This window comes from Ziziphus jujuba, chromosome 9, assembly GCF_031755915.1.
Source record: "Ziziphus jujuba cultivar Dongzao chromosome 9, ASM3175591v1".
NCBI classification, from domain to species: domain Eukaryota; kingdom Viridiplantae; phylum Streptophyta; class Magnoliopsida; order Rosales; family Rhamnaceae; genus Ziziphus; species Ziziphus jujuba.
The window spans coordinates 22,157,224-22,173,693 of record NC_083387.1 but is presented as its reverse complement, the minus strand read 5'-3'; the positions used below and the strand labels follow the sequence as shown (position 1 = coordinate 22,173,693).

General features: G+C 31.9%; 1 protein-coding gene across 3 annotated transcripts; it reads right to left on the bottom strand.

The window, feature by feature from the left end:
- Positions 1–6,013: 6,013 nt before the first annotated feature.
- LOC107427412 (probable LRR receptor-like serine/threonine-protein kinase At1g07650) lies at positions 6,014–15,807 on the bottom strand. Of its 3 annotated transcripts, none has more exons than XM_060811571.1 (24): positions 15,492–15,807; positions 14,649–14,814; positions 14,278–14,349; positions 14,146–14,187; positions 13,953–14,024; positions 13,787–13,858; positions 13,520–13,591; positions 13,347–13,418; positions 13,173–13,244; positions 12,962–13,033; positions 12,796–12,867; positions 12,029–12,097; positions 11,200–11,268; positions 10,662–10,730; positions 10,493–10,528; positions 10,377–10,411; positions 9,891–10,270; positions 9,488–9,683; positions 9,094–9,234; positions 8,480–8,598; positions 8,158–8,368; positions 7,842–8,082; positions 6,784–6,934; positions 6,014–6,479 (listed from the first exon to the last, which is right to left on the bottom strand). In XM_060811571.1, exons 1-24 carry the CDS (start codon positions 15,652–15,654, stop codon positions 6,192–6,194), a joined length of 2,952 nt encoding a protein of 983 aa, XP_060667554.1. In that variant the 5' UTR covers positions 15,655–15,807; the 3' UTR covers positions 6,014–6,191. The 3 variants fall into 3 exon arrangements, with proteins under 3 accessions (XP_060667554.1, XP_060667553.1, XP_060667555.1); XM_060811570.1 differs by having other exon boundaries at positions 14,119–14,187; positions 15,492–15,806; XM_060811572.1 differs by lacking the exon at positions 13,173–13,244 and having other exon boundaries at positions 14,119–14,187; positions 15,492–15,806.
- Between the last annotated feature and the right edge of the window lie 663 nt (positions 15,808–16,470).

Here is a 16,470-nt window from a genome sequence, read left to right as displayed (position 1 = left end):
TATAGTTAATATGTTTGTTTATTATTATTCAAAATTTTATATATTTATTGATTTAGTTTAACGTTATTCATTTAATTTTGTAGTAAAATGGAATGATATTGTAATTGCAGTTTTGTACAATGGAACATTAGTACAAAATGATGGTGGTAATTGGGAATATCGAAATGGTAAAAATATAATGGTTTCCTTCGGTAAGAGATGCACAAAATTAGAGTTAGAGGATGAGATTTTCAATTCTATTGAGATAGATCAAAATGAATATTTGCTAAAGCTAAAATGGATATATGGACGATGTGCAGAAAAGTTGGATCCTACAGAAATACGCTGTGATAGGGATGTGAAATGCTTTCTTCAAGAAGTGAGGAATGGAGAGATGACAATGATGTGGCCTCCATTGTATGTTGAGGTGATTTCGAAAGTTGAACATGTATGTAGAAATGTTCATCAAACAGCCTTTGCTTCGGATAGTGGGAGTAATCTTCATTCTTTTTCTTGTCCTCCAATTGGCGTTCGTCTACCACAAGTTTTCGGTACTGAACCTATTCAGGCTACATCTCAGGAAATTATGGTTCAAGAAACTCAGTTTAGAGATCAAGTTGATGTTCGTGGGGCTTGGACATTATTTAACATCCACGAAGGAGTTGATGTTAGAGGTGACTATGCTGAACGGTTTCCTAACGATGAGGAGTATGAACAGTTGCATAATATTGATCATGATGAGAATTACAATGCAGCAGGGGATGATGTTGATCATAATGATGTAGATTTTGATCATGAGTTGCCGGACAATGATAATGATATGCATCCTGAAATGAACAATGAAGGAGTTGATGATGTTAGGGTTCATCGTGCTACAAGTGACCACATATCATCGAGCAACAGAAGGGGTTCTATGGTCATATTTTTGTCAAAATTCACTGGCTGTGAGAGCATAGTAGTTGGACAATTACTTCACAACAAACGTGACTTACAGAATAAACTGAGTATCTATTGCATGCGAGAAAATAAGGAGTTCAAGGTGACATGGTCAACTACACAACGGTATGAGGTTGTATGCTTGGAAAATACTTGTAAATGGCGACTACGTGCAACCACATTTAAAATGGAGAAATATTTGTTGTGAGAATTTTTAATAATGTACACAGTTGCTCGTTAGATATCGTGCATCGAGAACATAAGTAGGCTAGTAGCCAGATTATCAGACAATGTATCAAATCTAAATATGAAAGGATTGCATGTGTTTACAAACCCAAAGAAATTCAACATGATTTTTTACATAAATATGAGGTGAATATAAGCTACAACAAAGCATGGAGAGGTAAAGAGTATACACTTAACAATGTTAGGGGATCTCCAGAGGAGAATTTTGCTAAGTTACCTGCCTATGGTTATGAGTTAGTGTCGAAGAACCCTGAGACTCTTACACGTGTCAAAACAGACGATAATAACAATTGCTCCTTATAGCATGTGTTCTTATTACTACACTGCGGATGCATATCGTGCAGCTTATGTTGAGTCCATTTATCTTGTGTTAGATGAAAAATAGTGGCATGCTCCAGATGATGTGGCAAGTCGTATTGTTCTTCCACCGAGATGGGCACGTAGGCCAGCCGCTAGGTCAAGGATGCAACGCATACCATCCGAAGGTGAAGATGTTATTGGACATAGATGAAGCCGATGCGGTGATATTGGACATTATAGGTAGAAATGTACGAATCTATTGTCTTATGCTTCGAATTAGGAAGTTTTAAGTTAGTGTTATGGTTTAATATATTTTGATAATTATTTCATATTTTGGATATTATATTTTCTACTCGACGGTGGAAGATTTATTAGCAATTTTTTTTTTTTAGAATTTAATCCCAAATGAAAAAAGGCTTTTTGGAGTTGATTTTAAATCTTTAGTTTACATTTCATTTTATGAAATGTCCAAATGATTTTGAAAAGAAAAACAAATATATATCATTTTTTCTTTTCTTTAAAATGGTTATTGATTTTAAACGTCAGTATATTTTTTGTTAAATCCATCTTCATCTTATATAATATTTGTCTCTACTCTCAATTTTTTCACTCCACTATGAACTTAAATAATCTATTAAAAATTGATTTTCCAAGTGGAGGAAATTAGTTTCCGGTAGGAGTAAATATTATTCAACAATTTTTGCTTGGAAGAAAAATTTTCCAACAGGAAGAAAAATTTTCCAACAGGAGGAAAATGATTTCTGCTTAGAGGAAAAATTTTCCGCCTGGCGGAAAATTATCCAGAAGCTTCAATTGGTTCCATATGAGACTTTCGACTAGAGGAAAATTTTTTCTCCAGAAGGAAAATTTTTCAGCCTGGAGGAAAATTTTTCAGAATCTGCAATTGAGCTCGTAATATGTTTGTGCATAATGGAATTCTAATAAATAAACATGGCACATTTTTTTTAAGGTCAATTATTTATCCTTATATCAATAACACATTGTTATCTTCGTTAAATGAGCATTATAAGCCACCATTATCTTTACAATTAAAAATCTAATATAATAAAGAATATGCATCTATAAACATGACAAAAGTTAAAAAAAAAAAAAAAAAAAAAGCATTACCACCCAACTCATATGCTCAATTTTTTGTTGTAAGTTTTACTTTTTTTTTTTTTCAGTAGGATATCCACATTCAACCATAGGAAATTTCCTTTTTCAGTTTGAAATAAGTTTCTAAAGTAGGAACCAATTTTATCATGAGGAACCAAATTTATCAATAGCATGATTATGAGTCAACTATCTAGTTTACAGAACTCACTTTCCAGATCACTCATGGAAGAAGAAAAAGAAGTACATACGAAAAAACCTAAAGGGAAAAAGGAAATCAACTGGAGCAATGAAGAAGAAGAATCTAAATGTATACTTTTGCATAATAGATTTATTCCATTTCGCTTTATTATTTAGCTACACGAAGCCTCCATTGAAGTAAAACAACATGAGGATTTTTAGATTTGCAAAGAGTATCTGGGAGCAAATAAGCATTGACAATAATAGCTTCCAAAACACTACTCAAAGACAAGAAATTTTTTTCATAAATGGAGTCAATCATAACAGTGTTTGGAAGCTTTGCTCTTCTATATTTCTTTCTCAACTGGTTGATACATTCAGGCCTCTTCTTAGTAGTCCCATCTCTATGTTGCTCACTCCATGCCTACAACATTCCACACATCCCCAATTACCCGTTAGTAGAAATAAAACTTGGCCAATCTAAAATCTTTACCTTTACCCATTTCCATAACCAAAAACCCAAAACAAAGGTTCAAACTTTGGATTTTTTCTTTTCTTTTCCCTCAATTTTCTCATTAACCAAACACCAGAGAATACATTGAAAAAATATGAAATTAAGTGCTAAAAAAAAAAAAAAAAGCTCTGTACCTCCTGAGTGATATCAAAGAGAAGAATTGCTGGGGTAGCATCACTGGAATAAGCAGTACAAGTCTTGAGGATTCGAGAAGCAATCCAATTTCAACTAGGTTGTTTGGTCTTTTTTCCATTTCCAATTTTGGGATCTATATCTTGGTCTTCTTCTTCTTTTTCTTCAGGGGATATTATGGATCTGGCATATTCGATGAATCTAAGAAATGGGTCCTCCTCTTCTACTTCCAAATCTTCAATAGCCATGTCTAAATCCTTTTTTTTTTCAACGAGTTTCATATATAAAATTTTCTTGGATTAATTACCCTGCTAAAGCAAAATTCCAATATTACAACAATTCATAAATAATCAACCACTAGCCAAAAAAAAAAAAAAAAAAGTTGAGAAAGAAGGAATAGGTGGTTGCGGCGGCATCGACATAGATGCAACCTGCAGCTGTGGCGACAACTAGCTTTTGGTGGTGATAGCAATGGTGCATATGCGGCGATGGCAATGGTGTTGGTACTGCGACGCTCTTGGTGGCGACGATAATGGTGTAGTTGTAGTGATGATTAGCTCTTGATGGCTATGGCAATGATGCGGTTGCGATGATGACTGGTTCTTTGTGGTGACTGCAATGGTGTTTTTTGAAAAGGAAATTAGAAAGAGAAAGCCCTAGCTAAGTTTTGAAAGGGAAAGGGAAAGGGAAACCAAGAAAAAAATATAATAAAGGATATTTTGGTCAAAATGTGTTAAAAGTTGGTTATTTTAAAAAAAAAATTTTTTTTTTTGCTATTTTTCAATTTTGAATAAGACAAGTGGCTACTTTTCAAAAAAACACTTTATTCAAACGGTTCTATGTGATGGGCCAATTTGGGTGGTTTTGGGCCCTGGATCCATTCAAGCAGTTGCTCTAGATAGTTCAGCTGGTTTGGGCCTAATCCTATTTGGACAATTTCAGATTTCGATTTTGGTGGGTGATATTAAATTCGTGATTTAAATAACGTTTCATATTAAAATTGTTTTCTAAATTTTATTTTTTTCATTATTTTGTATTTTCAAAAATTGTTCTTAAAAAACAAAGGCCAAATGTTTTTATAAGTATTTTAGAGAACAGTTTTCTATTTTTGAAAATAAAAAATTGTTTTAAAAACAGCTGGCCAGACTATATATCTATACTTCCTTTAGCTTCATCCTATATTCCACTGTAACTCTAAAACCCAAAAAAAATAAATAAATAAATAAAGACTATGAGGGTGCAATATTGACGGTTAATTTTCTGCATCAACGAATTCGAGTCTTTTTTTTTTTTTTTTTTTTTTTGAACAAGAAACTTATTGGCAAATTAATGACTAATGCACGTTTGCTTTCAAATTCATTTGTGAAATGCACGCACTAACCAGAGTAGTGAGGTTTGTTGTAGAATTGAAGTTGAGTTAATATCGGTTCATATGAATAAAAAGGACTCTAAACTTCACTTTTACTCTGATTTGTAATCTGACCAGACGGTAGGTCTTCCAAGGCCTTGAACCCCAATGGATCATCATGAATATTTGGATCCATGAACACATGAATAATAGTTTGGCTTTCAAGCATACATGCTTACTACTGCAGATATGAATAGGAGCTGAAGTGCATGTGATGGATTTGTTCATAAATCTAGTCTGCTACCAGAATGCAAGATTTAAGAACAAAATTGAAGTTACAATGTGAGAATATGTTGCGTACATGCATAATATCTCCTACAATAGTATCAACCTCCAATCACAGAATTAAGGCCTTGTATAAGGAGCAGTCGATCTCCACAATGACATTGTCAATAGCAGCTTGTTTTAGTTGAATGCATTATACGTGTACTACTGCTAGTAACCTTATGTTCTCATGCCCTGAAAAAACAAAATTATATTATACTGTGTAGGGATTAACAAAAATAATGCGGTAAATTGTATTCTCTTCCTCTGAGATTTATTAAAATTAAAAATATCCTCCTTAGATTTGGCAAATTACAAATACCTCCTCTGTGATTAGAAACCTGTCCATAATTCTTTTTCTTTCTCTAATGTGGCACGTGAATTCATAGTTATACCTTCAAAGTTTTCTCTCTTCTTTTTGGCATTATAACTTCATAATAATATCCAATATTATAAAATAATTTTTTAAATATTTATATTTAGTTGTCAGCCAAATGGAGAGAGAAAAAAATATAGAGAAAGAATTAAAAATTAAAATTAAAAATCTTACTATTTTTTTTTAATTATTTTTTTATTTATTTGTACTTTTGTTTCCTTTTTCAAATTATCTCTTCTATTTCTTTTTTTTTTCTTTTAATTTATTACTATTATTTTTTTAATATAACCTAATATTATAAAATATATTTTTTAATATTTATATGTAATTATTAGCCAATTGGAAAGAGAGAAAAAATATATGTTTTTGAGGAGGGAGAGAAAGAAAGAAAGATAGATAATGAATATATGTATAGGTTAAAAAAAAAAAAAAAGGAAAAAGAAAATTTCTAATATATGTTTGTAATTTTTAAAAATTGAATGGACAATTATGCTGTCAAAATCTAACGGTGAAGGAGATCCTTACAGTTTTAAAAAATTTCAAAAAGAGTGCAATGCAATTAATCTAAACCTATAGAGTATACAATTATCTAAAATAATAATATAAAAGTGCAAAAACAAAAGTCATGATAAGCGTTGTTGAAAACAATACTTTCATCACCAAAACATAAGTATTAACCCCATAAAAATTCTTCGTTGATTTAGGAAAAACGTTCACATTCCCATGATTAAAGAACAAAAATCCTAAAATTCAGATGTGCTCTCCGTTGTAAATGAATTGAACTGGTTTCTCAAGGCTTCAAACCTCAATTTATCACCATAAATACTTGGATCCATGATCAATTCATGAACGGGAGTTCGGCCTTCAAGCATGCGCACTACAGTAGACATGGTTGGTCGAAGTGCTGGGGATGGATTGTGGCATAATAAAGCAATTTTAATCATTCTAATAGCTTCTTCCTTATTGAACTCTGATCCAAATCTTGGATCCACCAGCTCCATTAAATTTCCCTTCTGTTGTGAAACAAGGGCCTGCAACAAGCATAGAAAATAATGAGAAGAAAAAAAAAAAAAAAAAAAACAAATTCAAGAGATACACGAATTTTGGGCTTTTTCTTTTAAATATTTTATAAAATGGAAATGGGCACTTCCCATTTCTACCATAGAGAAAGAGAGATGACCTGAATCTTTGTGCAGAAGTTGAAAATGACACATTGTTCTAGTTGAATGAATTATGTATATATATTGCAGCCATTACTCATTTAAGTCTTACTTATTCACATTTTTCACACTGAGAGTTTGAATATTAAAATGATACGATAAGATTTCACCTTACCCAATCTAGAAGGCACACATAATTCTCGGATGGATGAAATTTCATGTTGCTTTTACCAGTCACAAGTTCCAATGCAACAACCCCGAAACTGTAGACATCTGCTTTATCCGTTAAATAACCCCATAATGCATACTCTGGTGCCATGTATCCTCTGCAGAAAAATAAAAATTCAATGAACTAATTTAATATGACAAAGATGTCAAGAATCAAGACTTCTAAGAAATAGAGTCATATTTCATCTGGTTTACCATTAGGCACACCATCATGTGCTGATCATTTGATACAAGGTCAAAAGGAGAAAAAAAAAATATAAAATTTGTTTCACTTGATAAAGGTCACAAGGAGAAACACAACTTATGTATGTTAGTGTTGCACTCAGCCTTATACAATGTCAAGCGTTTAAAATTGAAAAGAAGAGTAAAGATGTTAATTAAACCTTTGCAGACTCACTGTAGATAATCTAAAACAAGGTTTTCAGTCACGTATTTTAACCTTCATCTTTTTTCTTCCAAGCTCATAGAAAGCTGTTCTTACCTAAAATACCTTTTTAATCTTGTTAGTTGTTTTATGGAGCTTACTATCAAGGATGCCTCACCTCCTTGGGATGAATTGTTCCTCCAGAAGATTGATGTGGCTTGGTGCGGTTTTTGCAATGGGATTGAAGAACCTATTCTAAGCACATGTATGTCAAAAGTGATGTGGATAGTTGTCAACAAGTTCTTTTACATACAAATGTTTTTCCAGGCTACTAATGATGTCGTGAGAAATTAGTACTTCTAATGAGCGAGGCCTAAGACTATGTCCTATAGCATCATTCTGGCATGAAGGATAATTTTATCCAAACAGACAGTTCAGGCTTGCAATTTTCAACATAGCTTTCTTACCCAAATGCGGTTCCTTGTTATTCCTTATTATATTTTGTTTAATGAGTTTCTCCTACCAACAAAGAGTACTTTTGCAATGTTTCATAATCAAGATGTGGTATGGAAAAGAAATAATGAAAAAAACAACAAATAAGATTTCACAAGAAGAAATGAGGAAAATTAAAGGTTCCTCACATGGTTCCGGCAACTCTGGTGGTGATGTGGGTGTTCTCCTCTTCATCCAGTTTGGCTAGACCAAAGTCAGAAATCTTAGGGTTGAGGTCCCTATCAAGCAATATATTTGAAGCTTTAATGTCTCTATGAACAATTTTCAATGCCGATTCCTCATGCAGGAAAGTTAACCCTTTGGCAATGCCAACACATATTTTCTGCCTTGTAGGCCAGTCCAATTTCAATTGACCTCCTTCCTCTTGACCTTAATACATGATCATTGAAATTCGTTATATATTTATCAATATATACCAGTTTATTAAGAAAGTGTTAAACTCACCAAACAAGGAATGTGCAAGGCTGTTGTTATCCATGTATTCATACACCAACACCAATTGCTTTCCTTCAACACAACATCCATGCAATTTGACAAGATTTGGATGTTCTAAAGCAGAAATCATGCCTAATTCATTCAGAAATTCACGATTCCCTTGCTTTGATCTTGCAGAAAGGTACTTAACTGCAATACACGTACCATCTAATAATACACCCTGCATCAGAAATTTGTCTTTCTTATGGATCTTATCTTGTGATGAAAATATGGAAATCCATTTTTTTAGAATATATACAACCATTTGAAAACAAAATGGAGTTGGAGATACCTTGTAAACAGATCCAAATCCGCCTTCACCGAGCTTATTTCCAGAATCAAAGTTGTTAGTTGCAGCTTTAATTTGTTTGAATGTAAAGACACCAGTTTTCAAATCTAATCCTCTCAGAACTGGCCGAGTAAAAAAAGTTTAAATAAGTTGGACATTAACTAAAGTTCATTATATTAGATTGCTTTACTAAGAATTTGAGTAAGTATTCAACGTTTAAAAAACATTTTATGGATGAAGTGGTAAAAACAAATATAAGAAACTATAGAAGAAAAATACCCTGTACATGCTCTATAAGAAAATTTTGAGCCAATCAAAATTTTCTAGATTGTTTTCATGGAAATTAGACAAGCTATTGACTTTGAATGCTGAAGTGCTTTGTTGTCTATATTTGCATACAACAAAATATGCTCAGTTAAACTATTCAAGAGATTTGTGTATAGGATCTTAACATTATGTGATCAAGTACTTTGCTTGTCATGGTTGTATATCAGATTGTTGATCTTTTGTCTAATTAGGGACGAACAAAATACATGAATCCTTCAACAGCAATATAACTGGAAATGTTTGACATTTGTAAACATTCTATTCCAAAATTTGGATATTATATTCTTTACCTTGTTCTCTTGATTCCCTGCCTCCGAAACAACCTCTCCACCAAAGAATGCTTAAAGTTATAAAAGCAACCAAGCAAAATGCTAAAGCAACTCCAACCACAATGTATATTTTTCCTTTGCTTTCAGCTGGACGTTTGAAATCTACGATACAAAAAAATAACAAAGACAGTCAACTTGTACCAAGAATGTGGACTCAAGAGATGGATATAAAAAGTAATAATCCATTGAAAACAATATTTGAACTAATCAAAATGTAGTTAAGAATATAGACAATTGATTTTCTTCTTCTTATTTTATTTTATGTTATACATTAATGATAACAGAAATCAATCAAGTTAAAAAATATTTATATATATATATATATATAAACAATTCATCTACTCATTTTGCTTACCAGCCTCCACTGAGATAGCTGATATAAGAGAACCATATATTCCTCTTACTGGAGCACCTGTTGTACCTTTCCCAGTCCATTGGAAACGGATCTCTAAAGTCTTATCATTAACAACAGCTTTCCGCTTAACTATCACTTCCTTATCAACTCCATGTGCTTCCTCTTCAATATTAAAATCTTTCAACTCCAATTTCCCCTGTGATAACATAATTTATGAAATCTGCATATTTTATCAACTAGAACTTCCTTATTTCTTTTATATTTATAATATATAGAATTGAGAGGTATACTGTTTACATAACTACTATCTTTTTTACTATAATTGACCTTGACCTTTAATCCATGATTTCATTAAAGGCTAACAACTTAGAGCATAAAAATGCTAAGGAATGCAAATCGCTACCTGAATATAAACATCAAACATTCTTCTTCCAACACTATAATAAGATATGTTGTCTCTGAATACTATCTCTGCAAAGTGAAGTTTCACTGTATAATTTCCATTCGCTAAGCAACGAGCAAAATATGTCAGAGAAAGAGGAGAGAGGCGTGCGGTTGTGTACAATTCAGAATTGTTCATTCTCAGTATGGACACATTTGTCGTTATATACTGGTAACGGCCACTCGATATATCCCAAAAGTGACCTGTGTTACTAAAACCCCAACTGGCCGAGTTGTTGTAAAACAACTCTGCTGGAGCTCCTGCATCTTCATCCCCTTCATACTTGATGTTTCCAATAATGATTTGTTTTCCACCACAATTTATATGCAAAGAATATTTGTCTATACAGGAAAAGCAAGGAGGGGGAAATTGAAGTAAAGCATACACAGTTAATATTTCTTTTTAGTTAATGAATACAATTTTTCATTCTATGAGAAATTCAATTACCTTTTGAACATGGATTCAGGCACTCACTGAGTATTCTACAATAACATAATATATGGTTATGTAAGTTTCTTCACAAGAAAAAGGATACTCGAGATATTTTAGTTATTTTAGCTTACGATTTATTCTGTATGGAAAAGCTTCTGTACAGATTCCTGAGGCAAGAAACAACATATAGTTATTTAATTCAGTCATAAAAAATATATAAATAGCAAACTCAATGCCACTCTCCAAGTAGATTTTATAAGAAGACAAAAAATGGAAAGAAAGACAAGAAGCAACTCTTACAAGGAGTCTCGACAAGTAGGTGGTTGCAAAGAGTTCTTAGAGAAATTATTGTAAGAAAGATCTATTTGACTGCACAAAAACATAAAATTCCTTATCTAATTATAAGGCCAACCAAAAATTCACAATAAGAGTATATGACAATCTCATAGAATTAATGACCAGTAATGCAATTTATTTATGTCTTCCTAGTTTAAGATACAAAACTTGTTATATATGTTCTATATGCTCTTGCAAAATGCTATGCTGATTGTAAACTATTGGTCAGTTTAGGAACCCAAAATTGCCCCTTCAATTGATACTCCTAGTCCAGACTCTAGGCTATTACAAGTGACATAAGGACATTGTTCCAATCTGCATACTAATCTGGTACGCCAAAGCCTGTTTAGCACTAACAATAAATAAGGGAAATGTTCAATATGTATAGATGTGCTCCGTGTGCATGCTCCAGTGCCACTGATGGGGATAAGATCTAAGTAAATGACAAAGTTGAACAGAAAACACATGAAACTTTGATGTAAGATATAGCAAGAAAACATACTAGCGGTTATCTCTTTCTTTGATCATCCACTCTGGAGTAAGTCCAGTAAGCTTGTTACTCGTCAGATATCTTATCAACAGCAACAAAATAACATGTAAGAAGACAGTTATTTAAAAATAATGATCATTCCACTTCAAAAGTTTACCTTAAATATATAACAGATCAAAATTTGGTATTACGACTTTATGAGAATACTTATATTATATCACATTATGTACTTCTTAAAGGGGATTTCCCATCTTGATAGTGCTTGTATTGTCTGCAATAGTTTTACAACAAAATTTGAAATAGAAAATAAATAGTCGAGGACAAAATGTACAATTAAACTTTCTGTTTGATTTCTAATCTGAAAACTGGCTTCATTTTGTCTATTTAAAACAAATCAGTAATCGAACACCATAATTTTATCTTCAAAATTTTATAATATACGACCATATATATAAATATATATATATATATATATATACATAGTAACTTAAAAAATTTTCTGAAAGAATAAAACCAATCGCATACGTGGAAGGGTAATAATTAGTTAAGGCATGCAAAAGGCATCAATTAAAATATGTTGAAGCTATAGAAAATAATACATTAATTCATCCATTGAAAGTTAGGAGAGCTGAGGGGATTGAATTTTGTGTATGTCAATTGTATTCTGGTTTGCTGGAGCCGCAACATCCATAAATGGGATTCCATATATACCAACTTCAAAAAGAAGCTTTCTTAGATTATAAATGAATTATACATAGTGATCAACAAAACAAGGGTTCCAATTCCATATATGCTTGCTTCAAGTGTAAGCTAGTAGTATCTAATATTTTAGGTTACTTACATTTTAGTCAATCCAAATACATCTCCAAAATTGGGAATGGTTCCTTCCAATCTGTTAAAGCTAAGATCTCTGAAAAGCAAAAACTTCAGACATAACATGAGATTACAAGAAAATGATCTATTTGCTAGTTATTGAGAATCAAATACTTAAAAAGAATGTAATTGTCCTTGCATTTGCAGCGTATTGATATTAGTGGATGTTCATAAAAAATGGTGTATGTAATATTATTCTTGAATCCTTTCAATTAATAATTATAAATTGTCTTACCGTCTATTAGTTATGAATTTTGAACCCTAATGTCACAAATTGATATGTTTGACTAGTATGCAACTACCTATGTTTCTTAGATAATATTACACTTTACAATTAAGATTAACATTATTTATATGGAAAATAAGATAGAATAATAGAGAGTAAAAGATTCTAACTTAGCAGCAATTTGAAAAATATTGAAGTCATATGTCTCCAAAGTTCTTCAAACTATTGCTGTTTCAAAGCTATTTGTTGGTTAATTAGTATCATCCAAACAATTTTAATTGATGCTGCTAATGTGAAGTTACATGCATGCTCTCAGCTCAAGCATGGAATTTTCTCAAAAAAATGTAAGACCTCAAACTAAATAGACAAATAACGAATTATACCAATATACCATATATTTACCACAGATTGTGTACATTATATCCTTGTTTGCCATTTCGAAAAATCTACAGTCTAACAAAACTGCTGCAGAGCGCTGAAAAAGCTCAAGAAGTTAAAAGAAGACTTACAAAATTTCTAGGTTTGTCAAGTTAGCTATATATTCAGGAATTCTTCCTCTTATGTTACAGCTCCTCAATATCCTGCAGTTTCAAGCATGACATGAAAGGAAGTATTCAAATCTGGTTTTCGGCTTATCTTGATTGCAAAGTAAAATAAAACATCAGATTGACTCACAACTTCTCCAAGCCTTTCATGTTTTTTATGTCTGGAAATTCTGAAATCCCACTATTTAAGTCACTAATCCTTCTGCAAAGAGTGACATTATGAAGATTACTAGCTAGAAATTAAAGCCCTTAACAATATGCCAAGATGCAGTTCCTTAATTCCAAAAGTATGAGAAGATCAAGCAACTCAAGAACTAAAGTAACTATATTTATGGACTCACAGTTCTGTTAACTTATCCAGGCCAGAAAGGCTAGAAGGAATTGGCCCTTCCAAACCACTTGCTTGCATCTCTCTTTGAACAACACATTTTAAATATATTTCTGTTACAACTTGATATTGTTGGATTGTAGAGACATGGAACAATAAGAAATTAAAGGCAAGATATTCTACTTACAGGGCCTGAAGCAGTTTAAACTTGTGGAAAAAGTCAGGTATTTTTCCATTGAAGTTATTACTGCTAATCCTTCTGGAAATGAGACAAAATTACATCAAATATTTAATAATAGAAATCCAAAAGTTTTCCAGCAATTTTAAATTAATTTAGGGTGCAGTACAAATAACACTTACAGGGTCCGTAATTTAGTCAGATTCGAGAAAGTCACAGGCAACCCTCCAGTGAGATTGTTAGCATTAAGAAAGCTGCAATTACCCATGAGGCCATGAGCATATCATAGGTTCATAACCACTGTCAACTTACAAAGTTTTAGTTGATAGATTCATAAAAAAATAACTTATAATGTACTTGGTATAAGCAAACAAATAAAAATTAAAAAAAACAAAAATTGAAACTTATGAAAGTAGAAGACAAGAAACAGAAACAAAATTTTCACTGACAGAGTCTCCAAGTTAACCAAATTTCCAAACTCAGGGGGAACACTTCCAGAAAACAAGTTGCTCTCCAGGCCCCTGAATAAGTGGAAAGTATCAAAATGTAGTTCAAAATGATGATCTTCAAAAGACATCAAAGAAGCTCAAAAACAGATAAATTGTCATAACATACAAAGCTCTGAGAGAGGTGATGTTTCCCAAGTAGGCAGGAATAGGTCCAGACAAATTGTTCACACTGAGGACCCTGGCACAGTAATTCATTCCATTAGTTCAATAACTATGAGAATTTTACTGCTTAAATATAGTTGAACTTGAACATATAGGTTTTAAGCTTTTACAGAAATTCCAATTTCATAGAAACCCACTCGGGTGGTATAGAACCACTGAGGATGTTCTTGCCCAAATTGCTATAAGCAACAAGAAAGAACAGAGTTATTAGTATAAGAGCATAACCATATTTTTAAAAGTGTAAAACAAATAATGGTAGCTCTCCATACACTTGTCTGAGGTAAGGTAACTTCGACAGTGATGGTGGAAGCACACCATCCAGATCCTGTCCCATGAGAAAACTGCATAACAAGGATACAGAGAAAAACAACAATATACTGTTTACAAAATATTGCAGTAAAAATTCCCAAATAGTGTTTCCAGTCCATAACAAAAATCACACACTTAATGAATAAAAAAAATAAAAGAAAAAAAAAAAAAAAAAAAAAAAAAAAAAAAAAAAAAAACTAAATTTTACTTAGTAACTTGAAAATTTTCATACTTTGATGGCCTGTCTTTTTCAGATTTTGATGTTCTATATGACATAATGGTGGAAGAAATTATGAAAATTTGAGTGTTGGGATAGAGCGAGAAAACATACATGCCATGGATGTGGCATCGATTGGCAGGGAAAGAGCAGTTGCAAACGACAGTGTTGTTGTACTGATCGGTATGTGGGGTTTCCACGGTTGGGACGTTGTTGCATGGATCGCTGAAATTCCAGTCTTTTTTATTCAGCTTTCTTCCTATTTCACGCAAGGCTTTCACTGCACCACCCACATATTAATTTTTCACTTTCAAGTCTCAAACCATTTTCAACTTCAGAGCCAATTATTAGCCCCAAAAAAAATAAATAAATAAATAAATTTCGGTGCTAATTTTTTTTGGATTTTCTTAAAACTTTTTTTTTTATTATTTTTTTTATTCAACCATGATATCTATCACAATATATAAATATATATATATATATATACAGTCCGTTTATGGTGCAGACAGTAGTCTGTATACTACAATATTGATGATGATTTTTTATAGTATTGGTGACGATTTTCTAAGAAACCGTCGTTAATACTATGAAAAATCATCGCTAATACTGCGATTTTTATACGAACCATCTTCATCATAGAATTTCCATATATATATATATATATATATTTGATTACTGAAAATTAAAAAGTTTCTTAAAAATAATGAAAATTATTAATTTCTTTTGAATGGAAAAATTAAAAGTTACTAAATTCAAAAAATAAAGAACATTACACATGAAAAAAATAATTAAATATGACCAACATGTAAAAATAAAATATAATCACAACCAAAGTTTTTGAGCGTACTAGATACAAATTAAAATCCCATTTCATCACAACCATTGGCCAGTACTTGAAAAATAAGCAAAAAGATGAAGAAGAAGAAGAAGAAGAAATAGTTAACATATGTAGCATACCTTCATTCTCTGGAAGAAGTTGAACCCCAGCAGCTTGAGCTGTGGATGTGATTTTTGGCTGCAGCTGGAGGAGCAGAAGCAACATAAGAGCAAGTTTGAGGAAGAACATGGGTCCATTGATGAAACCAGTAACATGACTACTACTGCTTGTAATTGCAGCCATATCTTTTTCTTATCACCTGCTTTTTCTTCTATATATATATATATATATATATATATTATAAAACTGGTTGGCAAGTAGGTTTCAAAGTAGGCGGCTTTTGCTGTGGATCTCTAACTCTAATGTCTGGACTGTACTAGACTGGTCTCGAGTGCTGTGCTGTTTCTTCTATATATATATATATATATATTATAAAACTGGTTGGCAAGTGGGGAAGAAGAAAAAGCAGGTGATAAGAAAAAGATATTATGATATGACCCAATGCCTACTGAATCATTTTTGTTTTTATACTTTACATTCTTTTAATTTGTTTTTTGGGCTCCCTCTTCCTATTGTTTTACCGTTCAACTCTCAAAGTACACTTTTTTCATCCAAAAAAATTTCAATGTACACTACTTACCAAAAATACATTCACTTTTCATGTACACTATTTTTTTTTTTTTTTAAAAAAAAAGCCACTTTCAAACAATATTGTAGAATAAGTGAAAAATTACTTCTGAACCTGAAACCAATTTTTGAGTTTTATGGTCAAATTTGATCATAATTATTATTATTATTATTGGTTGGGTCATTGAAATATAGTAAACTATGATGTCTCCATTTTGCATTGACATGACATACAACATAGTTAAGATTATTTCTAAAAAAAGAAAAACATAATTAAGATGTCTAATTACATCACGTGTCTAATTAATAAAATATTTTTCTATCAGAACTTATGACGCCTTATATATCAAAAGCAAAGAGTAGCGTGGGGCTCGGAGTTACATTTGTATGTGGTATGCATGATAATGCTTTAGCTCGTCATTCACTTTCTTT

Excerpts from the sequence above, each read along its gene's own strand:
- LOC107427412 (XM_060811570.1), bottom strand. The coding sequence starts at position 15,654 with ATGGCTGCAATTACAAGCAGTAGTAGTCATGTTACTGGTTTCATCAAT. Across the intron at positions 14,815-15,491 it reads ACTTCTTCCAGAGAATGAAG|TGAAAGCCTTGCGTGAAATA; the intron begins GTATGCTACATA and ends TGGGTGGTGCAG. Across the intron at positions 13,592-13,786 it reads TTGGTTAACTTGGAGACTCT|CTTTCTTAATGCTAACAATC; the intron begins GTCAGTGAAAAT and ends GGGTAATTGCAG.